The 17,536-nt window shown below is 39.9% G+C and overlaps 1 protein-coding gene across 1 annotated transcript in view; it reads right to left on the bottom strand.

The window, feature by feature from the left end:
• The window catches only part of NOX3 (NADPH oxidase 3), a 45,909-nt gene extending 29,782 nt beyond the window's left edge, over window positions 1–16,127 (bottom strand). Inside the window, exons 1-6 of the mRNA XM_024201600.2 lie at window positions 16,083–16,127; window positions 15,314–15,409; window positions 15,009–15,119; window positions 13,680–13,764; window positions 7,852–7,997; window positions 105–286 (exon numbers count right to left, since the gene is read on the bottom strand). Of these exons, the coding sequence (XP_024057368.1) occupies window positions 105–286; window positions 7,852–7,997; window positions 13,680–13,764; window positions 15,009–15,119; window positions 15,314–15,409; window positions 16,083–16,127 (665 nt within the window). The remainder of the gene's footprint in view (window positions 1–104; window positions 287–7,851; window positions 7,998–13,679; window positions 13,765–15,008; window positions 15,120–15,313; window positions 15,410–16,082) is intronic.
• Between the last annotated feature and the right edge of the window lie 1,409 nt (window positions 16,128–17,536).

The raw sequence follows: 17,536 nt of genomic DNA, 5'->3' as shown, positions 1-17,536 counted from the left end.
ATCGTAGGTTTGAATCATGTGTGATCCTAAAGTGTTGATATCATCATATATAATCACCTCATACCAGGCATATCATATATATATATATATGTTTATATACTCACCCCATACCATGGATAACCAGACCAATAAAGAAAACCATGAATAGGTGATGGGTATACCAGAACACCTCATAGAATGATCTTCTGATGATCTCTGTGGATGAAGTCATGATCAGAATGAAAGCCACAGTGATTATGACACCAGTTACTCCAGCTATGGTAGTTAGTATCTGTGTTGTTGTGTTCTAAAATAAGAATAAATTATTATGTACAGAGACTAAATCAAAGATGGAGCTTCAGTATAAGAATGAATGTAAGCAACAAACCAGACAAAGCAAAAAGATTAGAAGCTGCATGAAAAAAGATTATTTGTTCTGTTATCCATATAGGTTTATTCCAGACATGATTGTAAATATTAACTGCAATTTGTCTGTTTCAGCAATTGATAGGAGGAAATTACATAATCCTGCTAGTTCTTGCATGTATTTTTGTTGTACAAGAGTGCCTCAGAAAAGAGAGAGAATAAATTATTAGAGTTAAGAGTAGGTAAAAAAAAGAGGTAATAACCAGAACAGCACTGAAAAAAATCCACAATCATTTTGAGAGAGATAAATGAGGGGTGTTCAGTGGCCTACGGACTGTAAGAAGCATGGATCTGCTTTGTTCTTATTTCACTTTAACTTACATCATTTCAGGCAGCAATAGATGCCCCTGACAGCCTCACGTTCTGTTGCCACTGCTGTCTCCATGAGACATTCATTCTGACTGCAGGCTTCCAGAATTCCAAAAGAGCTGCAGACTACAATTGAGGACTTACCCTTTCAGGGCTCTAAGCTGTTCTCTGCCAGGATGGATGATGCTAGAAAGACTCTCGTGCAACACTTTGCTCACTGGGAGTCTACACTTCTGCTACTAAAATGAAGCAATTTAAACCACAACACTACCTGAGACCATTGTTCCATCAGAGGCCCCAGTAGACAGAAGATCAAGACCTTCTTGATGTTACCCGCCATCTTCCATGACAATGGGCCCTTCTCACCAGACATCTTCTACCTCAAAGCAGTCATTTTGAATCTTTAATTGAGGACAGGACAGCACAACAATTATATCTCCTCCTTTCGGGATCACAACAGTCCCTTTTGTATTGTACATGGCAGAAGATCATGTTGGACAAATAGGTACTCAGTACACTGGATATGTAATCCAGTTCATCTCCCTTCCTTTCCCCAACCCATTCTCCCCATCCCTTTTCAGAGAGTCTTCTTATGAGATCATGTTACTTTAAGAGCTATGGATTGGGCATGATAGAGTTGGGCATGATAGAGGATCCAGGAGGATTTTATTCGTGCTCCTTTCTGGTCCCAAAGAAATCTAGTGGCCTCTGCCCCATTCTAGATCTAAGAAAGCTGAACAAATTCATCGAGAAAATCAAGTTCAGCATGGTTACCCTTGCTTATATTATCCCTTCCTTGAAGACTGGAATGCTGCCCTCAATTTACAAATGTATATGTCCACGTGGTGATACATCTTTCCCACAGGAAGTACCTTCAATTTCTGATAGCCATCAACCACTGCCTGTGCACAGTGCTTCCTTTTGGCCTGTCATCAGCTCTGAGCATTTTCACCAAGTTCATGGTGGTGGTAGAAGCCCACCTTCATTATCTGGACATTCAAATATTTCCTTACAAGGACGATTGGTTGGATCAAGCAGCATCAAGGGATCATGTCCAAAACAGTATCCTAGTCATCAGGCATGCGTTCTTCCATCAAGGTCTGAAAATAAGTTTGGACAAATCACAGCTACAACCAACTCAGCACATAACTTTTATGAGACCTCAACACCAGAACAGACATGGCTATCTTCCACAGGAAGTCTTCCAATCTATAGCCTTCTTTTCAAAAATTCTCAAGTTCAATCCAACAATGACAGTGCAAGTCTCAGCCACATGCCTCATGCACATGATTAACTCTGCATGCCAGACTTCACCTCTATTGACTGTAGTCTTGGCTTCATTTGTCTATTGACCTTCTAGGCATCTGCTGGACATGCAGATTTGTGTATCCGTGCAAGTGCTTCAGTCTCTGGATTGGTGAATGGATCAGCAGAATGTATACAAGTGAGTTCCATTTCTGTCCCCAGAACTGATTATGTCTCTGGTTACAGATGCATCTGTCAAAGGGTGGGGGGCCCATCTTGGTCAACTTCAGGCTCAGGCTCAAGCTCACCTCAGGAAATTTTCCTCCATATAAACATGCTGGAGCTCAGGGCCATACATTTGGCCAGCAAAATATTTATGCCCACATCAAGAATTGGGTGATTCAAGTTCTCACGGACAATACGACTGCTATGTTTTACATGAACAAGCTGGGAGGGACAAGGTCATCTCAGTTGTGTCAGGAGGCTATCCTCCTGCGGAATCTATGTATTCAACACTAAGTTTCTTTGAAGGCCTTCCATTTTCCAGGAGTGAGAAACACTCTCCTGAATTCTCTTAGTAGGGTTTTCATAGACTAATATGAGTGGTTGATCAGGATGGATATTATCCTTCAGGTTTTTCACCACTGGGGGTACCCACTAATAGAATTATTCACGACAAACCTCAACAACAAATGCATGAGATTTTGCCCAAAGGTGGGTCGCAACCCCAGTTCCATCATAGATGCTTTTCTTCTTCCCTGATTCAGTCATCTCTACATGCATTCCCTTCTGATCATTTCATTCCGAGGGTCCTGAGGAAGCTAAAACAAGATAGAGCATCACTAATCCTCATTGCACTAGTGCGGCTAAGACAGTATTGGTTCATAGATCTGTATCAGCTTTCCATCAGGTCGCCGATAATTCTACTGCTGGTCAGGGATCTTCTGTCCCAAAACTAGGGCAAGTCTCTACATCTGAACCTCGAATCTCTCCATCTTATGGTGTGGATGATCTCTGGTTAAATATTCAAGAGAAACTGTGCTCCTGAGAGGTTTGGGCCGTCTTAGTGAACAGCAGAACAGAATCCACTAAAGTCACATACGCAGCAAGGTGTAAGAGATTTTCGATTTGGGCATGCTCACATCATTTATTTCCCCGTCACATATATTGGATTATCTTTTGCATCTCAAATCATCAGGCTTTTCAAATAGTTCTGTGAGAGTTCACCTGGCTTCTATTCCTACATTACATCTGCCAATAGACAATTTCCCCATTTTTTCTCAGAGTCAGACTTTAAAGTCAGTAGGGGCCATCACGATCATCTTGTCTGACCTTTTGCACATTTCAGGCCACAGAGTCTCACCCACCCACTCCCGTAATAGACCCCTAACCTCTGGCTGAGTTACTGAAGTCCTCAAATCATGATTGAAAGACTTCCACTTGTTTCTCAGTTTCTGAAGGGCCCGGTCAAGGTTTATTCTCCTATGTCTTATCCCGTACCTATTTGGGATTTGAATCTAGTGCTTTCCAAACTGATAGGACCTCCCTCCAATCTATGGATATGAATTCATTCTCTTTATTGTATATGAAGATTGAGTTTTTGGTGGCAATTATTTCTATCAGTAGGGTTTCAGAGCTTCAACCTCTTTTAGCTTACCCTCCTTTTACTGTCTTTTATAAGGACAAGGTGTCCCTTCTAGGCCACATCCTACATTTATACCCAAGGTACTGTCAGCTTTCCACCTATATCAAACAATTAATCTTATGGTGTTTTTTCTCCAAACCCCATGTATCTAAGGCTGAGGAGGCTCTCCATAACTTGGATGTTCATTGAGCCATGGATTTTTACTTGGACTGCACTAGATCCTTCATCCCAGCTCTTTGTAAGCTATGCAGTGTCACCTCAGTGAATCTCACACTGGGTCTCTGACTATGGCCTTGGCTACACTTGCGAGTTACAGCGCAATAAAGCAGCCCCGGGTGCCCTACCTTACTCCCCATCCACACTGGCAAGGCACTTAGAGCGCTCTGACTCCGTAGCTACAGCGCTGATGGTACTCCACCTCGGCGAGTGGAATAACATTTGTGGTGCCCCCACTGGAGCGCTGTGGCACCAGTGTGAATGAGGTGTTGCGTTACTGCACTGTGATCAGCCTCCGGAAACGTCCCATAATCCCCTTAAGTCAAGTGGCCACTCTTGTCATTGTTGTGAAATCGGCTGCAGGAATGCGGAAATGCCCTTTCAAAGCTCCGTTTTGGAGAAGCCGTCTGCTTATCAGCTCCAAGAAAAAGCAAACATTTACTGTTTGCTTTGAGTGAGTGAGAGAGAGGCGGAGGGGAAGTGGGGTCTGAACTCACAAGACAGCATGCTGACACACTCTCAGCACCCCAAAAACCCACTCTGTCTCCCCCCACATACACACAACACACTCCCTGTCACACTCCACCCCACCTCACCCCCATTTGAAAAGCACGTTGCAGTCACTTGCATGCTGGGATAGCTGCCCATAATGCACCGATCCCAATGCCGCTGCAAGTGCCGCAAATGTGGCCACGCCAGTGCGTTTGAAGCGGTCAGTGTGGACAGACTGCAGCGCTTTCCCTACTGCACTCTACGAAGGTGGGTTTAACTCACAGCGCTCTACATCTGCAAGTGTAGCCATGCCCTATATCAAGCTCTGTTACAACCTTACTAAAGTCTCTCCGCCATTGAGAAGAACTGCTCCCTCTGCCAAAGCTCACTCCACTACATCAGCATGTGACGGGGTGTACCAACACCACACTGGGGCCAGCGGGGCCAGACCAATCACTGTGGGCCCAGGGGACCTCACCCCTGCTGCGCATGCTCCAGGTGGAAGAGACAAATAAAAGGAGGCAGCCAAGCTCAGTGGGGGCTGGCAGAGGAGGAAGAAGGACATCTGCTGCGGGCTCCTGTAGAGGAACCAGTGACTCTCCAGGTTGTTGGGACTGTGGACCCAGACTACGCTGCGAACGACCAGCCAACCTTGGAGACTGACTGGGATGCTGAACAGCTGCCAGCCAAGGAGATGCCTGAGATGGGCCTTATGTATTAGAAGCCAATGCTTAACAAGGAATTTTCTGGCTTCCTAGAGCCTGGGTCAGAACCCGCTGGAATAGGGTGGGCCTGGGTTCCTCTGCCCCCCGTCCCCTGCACTGCCACTATGAGTGGCCACCGAGGGCCCTAGCTAGAGACTGAGTGTTTGCTCTGCCCCGTCCCAGGGGCTACAGACTGTTTGCTTGGTCTGCCCTGTCCAGAGAATCAGAGCACTCAACTACTATTGTTTGCCCCAGCCAGGAGGTTCAGGAGGCTAGAGACTGAGCATTTGCTTTCCCCCACTCCAGGGACTATGGACTGCTTAGTTACTTGGCCCCACCAGGGGCCCAGAGTCCCCCCCATCACAATTGTTTGACCCAACAGAGAATCCCAACGATCGTGTGACCAACTCCACATTGGGCCAACAGGGGTGGCCCTGCTCAATACACTGGTCTCCTCCGTGACACAGCATTTCTGAGTAATGTCCCAATAGGTCATATATGCAAGGCAGCAGCATGGCCTGTGCATACTTTCTCTACTCATTATGCCATCATTCAGACCTCTCTTGACGATGCCAGCTTTGGCAAGTTGGTGTTACAATCCCTCTTCAGATGATCCAAAGTCTCTCTACCTGCAAAGGAACTGCTGGGGAGTCACCTACAGTGGAATGTATATATGCATAATCTCTCAAAGGAGAAAAAAAGGTTATTTACCTTGCAGTAATTGTTGTTCTTTGAGATGTGTTGTGCATATATATATTTCATGACCCTCCCACCTTCCCTCTGCTTTGGAATTTATTACAGCTGTGTGAAGAAATGGAGAGGGAAGTGGCAAAGATGCCCATTTTATGCCCTTGCCTGAAAGCATGAAGAGAGCAGTGGTGCATGTGCCACCTAGTGTTACTGCTGGCATATCCAACTTGAGTGCACTGGCGCGCACACACACACACCTACAGTGGAATATGTATGTGCACAACACATCTCAAAGAACAACAGATACTGCAAGATAAGTAACTATTTTTATACCGTGTAACTGAAGGCCTAACGTGGCCTGCAGACCCTAGATTACTGTGGATGATGCACAAGCATGAAAGAACCCAGCTTGACTTCCAGATCCCGAGTTGGCTTTGTAGGGTTAGAATGAGAAAAAATATATTTTTACTTTTAAAGCAAACTTATTTGATATGGAAGTGCTGGAGAGGTGATAAGTTCCACAGTGCCATTTTTAGAGTTGAATTACTCTCAGATGTTCACACTTGACAGCACAGAGTATATTTTCAAACTAGTGCCTGTGATGAATATGTTCAGATCCTATTACATGTGAAAAGGATTGATCTAGGTGACATTTTGACCATTTACACTACACTGGCTAGTTTGAATGTTGAGATGAAACAATGAAAAATGTCAAAGACTCTTCGTACGCTGCTACTGCAGAGGCATAACTAAACTGAAAAGAATACTTGAATTACTGCTCTCAGCACTTTCTTCTGTAAAGGTGGAAGAAATCCTATGTTTGAATTTATTCAGAAAGACAGACTTATTCAGAATGTACAGACAGATGCAAGTGGGCAATAAAAGAAATGTAAAAATAATTATCAAAAGGTTAAAATATAGGCTATGTACATTTAGTTACCATATAATTGCCAGGCAAGTATATTATTATTTGAGAGGGTTGGAAAGGACATCAGGAAATTTACTTCCAGGTGTTTGGGAGAGTAGGCTTACCTTGGAAAAATGGGAGTAAACCACCAAAGAGTGTTGGGCCCCCTCTAAAACCTACAAACTCTTCCTCTTCAATCAGTGGTGAACACATCACATGTGCATCTGGTGACTGTGGGTAGAGTGTCCCAGCAAGGGCTCTAAACTCTAGAATTTGCTTTCCCCGTGGGTCTGAGAGACCTGCCCAGATTGCCAACTTTCAGGTCAAGGCCATGTATGTTCAGGCCTTTGATGCTAGTGGAGTAGTTTATTTATTTGCTTGATGTGTATGAGATTTGATTTTTTTTTTAGCAGATGAAATAGTCACTTTGTCAGTTGAAAAATAATTAATACAATAATATCATAACTTTACACTTGCAAAACAATGCAAATACACAGATTTATGCTTGCCCTTCCACTTCAATTCAGATGCCTATTTTCCCATTCCTGGCTCTCTACTTAGCACCTATAATTCTCATTATATTTGAAGTATGTGACATTATACACAAGCAAGCAAATAACACCAGTGTTAACTATGGTATAATGTAATAACTATAAAAATAAAATCAACTAACTGCAGCCTGCACTCACTGAGGAAAAAAAATCTACTGTTGTTTACACTGGTATAAAATCAAGAGTAAGTCCACCAGAGTCAATGAAGTTACTCCCGATGTACACCAATTAACAAAGAGTAGAAGCTAGCCCCAAATTAAGGAAACCTTGCAAAACCACTGTGAGAGCCTAACACCAGCTGTGAAAGAAGTTTCATTATGTATTATTATTGTTTTTTTACATTTAAAATATTGTTCTCTCTTTTTCTAGTGAGAGGTTGTTAGCCATATTTCATATATCAATAGCGTACAGGTTTAATAAATTTTCAACTAATCATAATACTCATCATCCACACCCCACTTATCTCCTTTCTAAACTAATTAAAATAGTAAACACATTTCTCTGAGCTGGAAAACCTGAAAATTGCATTTTTTTAGCTATTGTTTTCAGCTGAAATTCAGGTTAATCTTTGACAGCATCTCCTAGCTCTGCTTAAAAGGTATTGAAATATAGTTTTATCAACAAAAGAACCTGCAGAGGACAATTTTTCAGATGAGGAAAGCCAGCAAGCACCTAATGACAACTTACCACTTCATAGTTTCTAATTGGGTTCAAGTAGCTTTCATTTGGTGTTTTGCCAATGCCAGAAAGTTTATTCTGCAACCCCCCTGCTTCCTTCGATTGACTTATATGATATCGCTCTATGTTGACCAGATGTGCAACAATATGGATGACTGTTTGAAAGAGATAGTTATACAAACTGAAGTTAAAGCTGTACATTTACATATGCCAGCATCAATTTTATTAACTATGACATGAAACATTTAAAAAGTCTCTGTGTGGATTAAGATCTTTACACAGAAATCAACAACAAAAATAGACTTTTGTCAGTGTGTAATACATGGCAACCCGTTATGTTCAAGTATAAAATGAAATAACAGCTTCAACATAATCTTCCCATGTTTATGGTCCCGATGATGTCATTTCTTGTGTTCCCAAATGTACTGCCCTTTAGCTTTTGGTGCCATGGAAAGGTGTGCTCTTGAAAATAGGAATGATATACCATAAAATTGATTGGTTTCACTCAAAATTAGGCACGTTCTCTTGCTAAAATGTTTATGGAGCCTTTCACTTCAACGGCACGTATGCAAATTTTATTAATGTCAGAAGTAACACATAATTGGTGCCCCCTAATAGGTGGCCATGATGACGTGTTTTCAGAGGTCTTAATTCCTGTTGGACAAAGAAACTACCACATCACAAAACTACGACAAACGCAATGGGCAATGTCAAAAGGGAACCCCAGGATTGAATAGTCATAACCTCTTCCTCCCAATAAGTGAGTCCTTCAGTGTCAGGTTCAGTTAGGACAGCATGGGGAAAGCCTACATTGCAGCTCCCACTGTTGTACCTCTTCTGTGAAAAAGAGAACATCAAATTTCCACTATAGTTTATCTAAGACATTTTGCTCTAATCATTGTAAAAATATCATTTGGTATCAGCAGCACATTGTTCTTTTCTTCTACCATAATCAGAGTTCTATTCCCAATGCAAACACATCCTACCAGACTTATGTTTTGGGGGCCTTACTAAGAAATCTACTTAGACCTATAATTTTCTTCCTTCTGATGGGTGACAATCATTCCAACTTGTACCTGACAGATATAGCACAAGTCTTCTAGCATGAGCCAGACTGTACTTTCCTGGAAATTACTTTGTGCAAGATGTTAACATACAAAATATAATCCTATACAGAAAAAATATTAAAATTCAAACAAATGCATTCAGAATGTTGGGTTCCCTGGGTCTCCTATCATCTTAAGTACTGGCCTGAGTTTTATTAGATTTGTGCTTCTGATAGTTTCTTGTGTGCCACTAGAAGAAAAAATAATTCAATCTAAAAGTGAATTATAGCAGGCTAGCAAGAGTAATGCAAACGTGTAATTCCATTTTTCAGTGTGGTTCCTTTAATGCACAATAGTTGTAGCAAAGTAAAAAGTCTGGCACCAGATACCTTGCCATTAGCTAAAAAACTTTTATATCTCTATAGTGCATTTTGTGGAGTTTCCTTAGATCTACAGTGTGTGGAATTTGCTAAGTACTTTCAAAAGCCACTGTAGAAATTCCTGAAATTTATGAGCATTTTTTATTGCTCTCAATTTATTCATTATGGGTACAGAGCTTAGAATGCATCATCTATAATTTGTTTTTACCAGTATTTTCCCACCGCTCATGAGTAAACATATACTATGGGTGAAATTCTGCATTCCTTACTCAAGCAAAATTTCCTTTGACATCAATGGGAGTTTTGCCTGAGTAAGGGCTGCAGGATTTAGCCCTTTTTATTAGTAAAATCTGGAACCTTAGAAATGGTATGCAAGTGTAGTAATTTGTATGCTAGCCTTTACATTTTTCATCTAGTCCACCAGTGAGTTCAAATCACATGCTTTTATTGGGGAGACAAAAAAGGAAGAGGGCTGCAATTAGAGTGCAGTGTCCATAGTGCATCTTAAAAATAATTAAAAAAAAGAACAAAAAGAAATGTAATTTAATTACATTCTTGTAAGTCTGGTCAATTTAGTTAGTCTTATTCAGCCAATTCTGCTGTCAGTGAAGCATACACACCTCTCATTGAACTAAATAGAAATTGCATGTGCTTATCTGAGGGCATGTGCTTATCTCTCTTTTTCTGCATGCCTGCCTAGGATAATAATCATTTTGAAGTTAGTTCCTACTAATTAACCATCTTGGTATTCCCACTATTATAAAATCAAAGGGTCAAAATCTTGTCCTTTGTAACCTTACTAAGTCAGTGGTCTTGCATAAGTCTGTGAATGCTTCAGCAAACCGACACTAAGTTTTGTAGCAGCATCACCTACTCTACTTTCTGTTGTCACAGAATTGTTCCTTTTGAACTTCAAGAAAAATCAAAATTATACCTTTTAATATATTAAATTATGAATCTCTGTAATACAACCAATGTATAAGCATACCGAGCCCAGCACAGTATCTGATATATTTTGATATTAAACTCCATACATTCTCAATTTTGGATTTTTTTATTTGTTTGTTTTATTAACTTTGTTCCCAATTTAAAGTTTTGCTGTATAACAAAGGTGAGGGATGGTGAGAGCTTTGCATGATATTGTCCTCAGAAATACTGGGAATATAGAATCTCGTTTTCCCTGATTTTTGCTGGAGGACTAAATTAGGACTGGAGATAGAGCTATTTTAGAAAATTCGGGGTAGGTTTTTAATATTAAAGACAAGCAGAAAAAGCCAACCCTTTCAGACTACCTTTATGTCATAAAGAAATAAAAATAAAATATTTTTTTCTTTCTTTTTTTTTTTTTTTGTAGGTTACCTTTAAAACCAGCACTAATATTATGACACTCTAGTTTCAGATTTTAGGTTTTTTTTAAAGAGAGGGGGGGACTGTAAGATTTGTAAATATATAAATTTACTTTCTTTTGAGGAAGAAAATGAATGTGTGAGAAATTGTCTGAAACATTATTTGCTCCTCTTTTATAAAGATCTTTAGGTTCAAGGTACTATTTTTTTGACTGAGATATCCCATTTGAATTAGAATATCTTGAATGATCTGTGTGGATCAAGTTGAAAGAGTATGAAACTATGATTTTATTCTACAGGTCTATAGGGAAGATTTATTAGAGGGTGAGTAACTCCTAAGCAGCTCTTATCATAGACAGGTATGCAGAAAGGCAGGAAGCCACGCTAAGCAGAATTCCCTTTATTGAATTTTCAGTGATGCCCTTTGATTATAGATAACATTGTTTCCTCTCTCTTTTTCTTCCAACGTACCTACTTCCACCAGGCTCTAATTACACCTGGCCAATTGAAGCCTACAGTTGAATTTGTATAAGAACTGATGAAAAATTAAAGATTGGTATGGAAACTTAGCTACAAACTTTTCCCAAGACCACAAAAACCTCTACCAAGCTATTCTACTGTTTGAGAAGTAAAATAATAGACAAGATTAATAATATTGCTCTGATTATCTTTAGCATGCTACTAAGTGAAAGTGCTAAAATAATAATTAAAAAGCAGAGACAAATACTTGTGATATTTTATTATTAAACAAAAAGTGATTTACAACTTTATATTGTGTAGATATCAAGCTCAGTGATTTGATCTGCAAATTAGTTTAGCTTCCTACTGCCATATTTGAAACCATAGGAGAAAATTTACTTGTTAGAACAACTAACTAGAAAATTTCCAACAGTCTTGTGTGGCACTTGATTGTTTATGCAGGTACTACCTATAATGCTTTTTAGCATACAAAAAAGAATTTGACAATTGTGCCTGAAATATTTCACATTTTTCTCTGTATATCATGTTAATATTGCTAAATATTATAACAAGGAACTCCATATACTTATGGGTAGCAGCTTATAGTGCAAACAGATAAATGTGATTATCCACACAATGTACAGATGTAGACTAAAAGTTTAGTATTGGGAGTTTTCTGTAGCATTTAATTTTGTATTTTAAACAACTGAGTTTCTGGCCCTTCTTAACACAAAGGATATCATCATGAACTCAGTATTTCCCAAACAAAATATTTTTCTCACTTGTTTTTAAAAGGAAACATGAGTTTATAAGTTGTAATGTTTCACTATTCAGATGTCCTTTTGTTTTGATGTTTTCTTTTTTCAATTTCATCATCAGTTTCTCCCTATAGATAGTCAGGATTAAGTACTGGCTTTCTGGCACTTGACATCAGCTGTTGTGTGTAAATCTCTAGAATTACTGAAGTTATAAAGTAATCACTTTTCTGATAACCTTGCATTTCAAAAAATGTCCAGTTTAACACACTAGCAAACATTTTTACATTAATATAAAAAACAAAAATAAAAAAGTGCAATTTTACTCACATTTTGGAGTATGACAGAAATTATACACCAAATAGAAGTTGGTTGATTTACAGTGCTGGGTTCATATGTTAATTAAAAGAAAAAAATGTTGCATTCTCTAGCAATGTGTTCTATGCTGAAAATGTACTCTGATAAGTGAATGGACATGACAGATAAGCAAGTCATCCTAATATACTGGAAGATATATATTCCACCTCCTCCCCCTTCCCTTCTGACTACTTTAACATTACATCCAAAAGATAAAATTCAGCTCTTGGATCTTAATGGAGGATCCTGATTCCATATTCTGCTCTCCCTCCATGGAAAGGTTAATGCCAGATACATGCATGGGAAAGCAGATCCTTCATATAGAAAGACCAGAATATTAGAGTCAAGATCAACCATGACATTCTGAGCAGAATTCTGATAGTAACATTTGCTGTGGCTATAGCAACGTTAATTAACCCCTTCATTTCTCCTGCTTTAAAACCCCCCCACAAAGATTAAAAAAAAAAAAAGAAAAAGTGAAACCCTGACCTCATTGAAGTGAATAGGAATTTTGTCATTGACTTCAGTGGGTGTGTTGTTTTATATTCAAGTAATCCACTAGTTTTAATGATAATTCATTGCTAGTAACTTAACAATAGTCTTTATTAGATGCATAGTTAACATATATCCAGAACATCTTAACTCAGGTCAGTCCATCAGTCTAACGTAAAACCAACGGCCTTCTCTGACTGTCATCTCCCACACCCTGAAGATTCTATTCATTATCTTAAGAATAAATATCAGTCAAGTTTACATCTAAAGAATTATTATGATAGAGGATTGCATAAACTACCTTATTTGAATCTGAAATATAGAGTATGTATCTATACTGGTAGAAATTGTGCTCAGAAAGCTCAGTGGGATCAGGCTTTCACCCCAGAATCCTCATTAAGCTAATAGCATTATGGTTAGTGAAAGGATAGCTATAGAGCAGTGGTCCCCAACCTTTTCCGTCTGGTGGGCGCCAGATGACGAGCCACTCATACTCTCCTATACCAGGCATTTAACTGGCTCTAGTGCAGGGGCTACAGAGCTCCTTACCCTATAACCCACAACTCAGGGTAGGCTGTCCTCAGGACTCAGCTCTCTCTGAGTTCTAGCACCCTCTCTGCCTTCAGGAGGATTCCATGAAACCAAGGCCCATCACCAAAATCCCAGGTCTTTTACCTCTGGGACCAGTTCATTTTATTCTTTTAACTGCACTGGAAATCAGTGCTGAAGGATGCTCCTAATGGCCCCTGTGCCAGGTTAAATCCTGGGAACTGGGCAATGCTGGGCAATCAGCACCCGCTTCTCCTCAGCTGGCTAATGGGTGCCAGAAACTGCCAACAGGAGGAGCTACCTAGTGTCCCTTAGTGGGTGTCTGACCCTATCAAGTTTCCCCCACCTGTTGAGGCAGGTGGATGGCATACAGAGATTATAATATTAGGTAGAATCACTATATCATTACTAAGCGACAATTGAAAGACAAACCAGGAAAAATAGAAAACTTACTTGCATTTACAGCTATTCCATAGGCAACTATCTTATGAAATGTGAGGTTTTTGTCAAGTTGTCTCCTCAGTGCTCCTCTACAACACTTGGCAAAAAAGCAAAACTTATTTTACAAGTTACATAGTTAACTCAATTTACTATTTCCAACTCACACATAGGGAAAGGGAGATGGTGAATTCAACAGCTATTTTTAATTTTTTTTAAATCAAGCAATTGCATGCTACATATTGACATGATTTATTCAAGTATTTCTCACAGGGATTCAGTACACTCAGGGCCGGCTCTAGGATTTTTGCCGCCCAAAGCAAAAACAATTTTGGCCGCCCCCCCTCCCCCCGTTTTTTAATTACCCCACCCCCGGCCCCGCCTCAACTCCGCCCCTTCCCCAAATCCCCAGCCCTGCCTCCTCCCCCCAGGCTCTCAAGCCTAGGAAGGAGGGAGGGAGGGAGAGAAGCGGCGCCCGCGCCGCGGCCACTCGGAGTCTCCCCCTCCCTCCCAGGCTCTCAAGCCTGGGAGGGAGGGGGAGCAGCGGCGCGCGAAACAGCTGTTTCACGCGCCGTGGCACGTGAGCGGCAGCAGCAGCGGAGGTGAGCTAGGGCAGCCGGGGCACATTTTTAGGGGCGGCATTCTGGCGCCGGCCATGCTGCCCCTAAAAATGTGCTGCCCCAAGCACCAGCTTGTTTTGCTGGTGCCTGGAGCCGGCCCTGAGTACACTTGGGGGTTTAATGGCAGAAATCCAGTGGAAACCAATTATTGAGTAAGGTCTTGATGGTGTAAGTTCTTATGTAGTGCATAAAGAGTGTGCACATTATTACAGTATTGCCAACTCCTGTGATTTTATTGCAAGTCTAGAAATGTTTGGGTTTTTCCTTAGAGCCTTGCCTCCTGGAATCACGTGAGTATGTGAAAATCTCAACTTTCATTGGAATCATGAGGCTCCACCTGTATGTTCCTCACTTTGGCCTTCATCTTGCCACTAGACAGGAGTAACGTGATGGATACACAGCAATGTTCTCTATTAATGCAAGTTGAATTCCCCTATACTTTTTGTCTACACCGTCACATTTTACTTTGTGCTTATACGCACAACACTTCGCATCACCAGTATTATGCAGAATCTAGCCCTAAATAGTGTTGCCTCTAAAGCTACAAATGATTAGTCTCCTTTTAATTATGGGCATATAATAACAGTGTAAACAATAATAACTCAGAACTAAATGCACAGGTTTTTCTAACAATTACGTTCCTTTGAAATTTTTGATTTGGATAACATTGATGAGCTATAGAAATAAGAGAAAATAATACATGGATTTCAAAAACTGTACTTACAATGCTTGTTCCCCTTATGAATGAAATAAGGTTTCTACTGACTGGTAGCAGGATTAACATGCAGTTAAAATTAAGGCATGTCGCAGAAGCTCTCGCCCAAGCCAGTGTTGACTGTACACATAATGGTATAAAAAATTATATTACAAATTTGGGGGTAGGCTAAAGAAGAAAGGAAACATATTAAAAAGCAAGTCTCTCATTTGGAAAAACTACTCAGTATCAGCAAAAGTAGAGGCTGATAATAAAATATGCATGTTGCAACATTCTCCTTTGAGAAGGTGCTTAGCAGTCTAACTCATACTTACACCCAGCATAACCCGTGTATAAAGGTAAGCATCATCTTCTTCATACCAATGGAATGTGTCAATAAACAGATATAAATTCAATCCCAGCCACACCAGCTACAATAAAAAGTGGGGGGCCGTTAAGTGATTAATGACACCTTGGATATTTTACTGCATATTAAATCATTTGTGGTATTCTTTCAAAAGAACCTGGGGAGTATTTCAATACCAGTATGAAACATAGTTCTAGAAGATCACAGAAGTTAGAAATGGAAAATACCTATCAGACTGAGTCTATCTTTTGGCAAATGCAGGATACAGTCCCCCAATAGAGGACATATCATCACATAATAAAGGTCAGATAGTACACTTGTTCTTAGGTATAAGATTTAGCATGGAAGTGTATATATTTGCAAAAGGCAACAACAATGAAAACTAAAGACTTCCAGAAGTGAAAAGAGTTGGGAAGGTTGAGGGAACCCTAACCCTAACCCTAACCCTAACCCTAACCCTAACCCTCACCCAAAAAATCAGAAAATAATTCAGAGCACAATTTCAAATACAATTATAAACTACTGTTCCCTTAATCTGAGAAGTAAAATGCTTAAAAAAATACAGTAAGACATTAAATTGTTTTAAAGGCTATTTATAAAAGTTGTTGAATATTTTATACAGGTCTTACATTTCACTTGTTCATTTACTGTAAGCAAACAATAAAAAAACCTCTTAAACAAGCTTAAAATACTTATATATAGCCAATTAGTTTTTTTAATATTAAAGAGATACTTACTAATAACAGGACTGACAGACTTTCACTGAAAATCCAGCATCCCATCTTGATTGCCACTCTTTTATGTTAACAGCAATTCACTCTTGCCTTATAACATAACCTGAGTTCTCTGTACATTCCTCAAGCTTGTCTACTAACTACTTTTTGTCTTGAGATCTTAATAAGCACCTACCGGGAGCTGCAGTTCTCTCTAGGAATTTTCTAATTAAGGACTTCCTGCTAAGAGCAGATCACCAAACTGACATGCCTTATGACCTGTGTAAATACAAAGCTGCTCCGTGTCCAGCGATTCCTCTTTTAAAAGTTATTTTACAGAAAAGGAGAGCTGGTTTCATTAAATTATCCTCATTTACCATTCTGGGTTGGCTTTCACCACAGGTTCAGCAGAAATTAACATAATTCTTCATGATGCAACTTGTTAAAATACCAAACAGGAGGGAGTATTCATTATGTATATATCTTAAACACACAAAAATATCTTAAAAGAACTTGATAGTTGCAAAGTCAAGCACTCAAAAGTTAGGAAATGCCAGAATAAAAGTTGCCTATACAACCTTAATACAGACCCTTTGTGAGTATGTATTATGTTACAGACCTTAATTACATGATCAGATACTATTTTTTCTCACAAGACCCCTGCTTTATTCAGAGCACAAGATGGACAGTGCTCATTTAGTGAGACGCTATTCAGTATTTTGTTTTATCCTCATTGTGCAATATACGGTCCCATGTCCTATTTAGACTCTGCTCTGAATACAAAATTAATTTCTTTATTGGCTTTTCTATGATGCTTATCAATATAGGATCTGACTGCTTCACAAATATTAACAAATTTATTTTCACAACACCCTGTGAGATGAGGAGGAGCCGAGGCACAGAGAGATTAAAGTCAAAAGCATCCACTAATTTTTGGTGCCCAAACTGAGATACCTAAGGCTTGACCTGCAGTGTACTCAGTACACCTCTACCCCGATATAACACTGTCCTCGGGAGCCAAAAAATCTTACTGCGTTATAGGTGAAACCGCGTTATATCGAACTTGCTTTGATCCGCCTGAGTGTGCAGCCCCCCCCCCCCCCCCCGGAGCACTGCTTTACCGCATTATATCCGAATTTGTGTTATATCGGGTCACGTTATATCAGGATAGAGGTGTATTATATAGCATTTATATGTTCAAATCACAGCTCCCAATGACTTCAGTTGCAACACTGAGTGCTCAGCACTTCTGCAAATCAGACTCCAGTTTCTCAAGTCAGGCACCCAGAAAATTAGGAACATATAATTAGTGGCCACTTTTGTAAAGTTTGCTTTAAGTGACTTGCCCAACATCACACAGGGACTCTGGGCTAGATCCATAAAGGAGACTTAGGGCTTGTCTACACAGGGACACTAAGGAAATTTAATCTTAATTAAGGGCATGGCTACACTTGCACATGTAGAGCGCTGGGAGTTAA

The sequence above is a fragment of the Terrapene carolina genome, unplaced genomic scaffold, assembly GCF_002925995.2.
Source record: "Terrapene carolina triunguis isolate 2854851 unplaced genomic scaffold, T_m_triunguis-2.0 Scaffold85, whole genome shotgun sequence".
NCBI classification, from domain to species: domain Eukaryota; kingdom Metazoa; phylum Chordata; order Testudines; family Emydidae; genus Terrapene; species Terrapene triunguis.
This window is presented reverse-complemented; position numbering and strand designations above follow the sequence as displayed.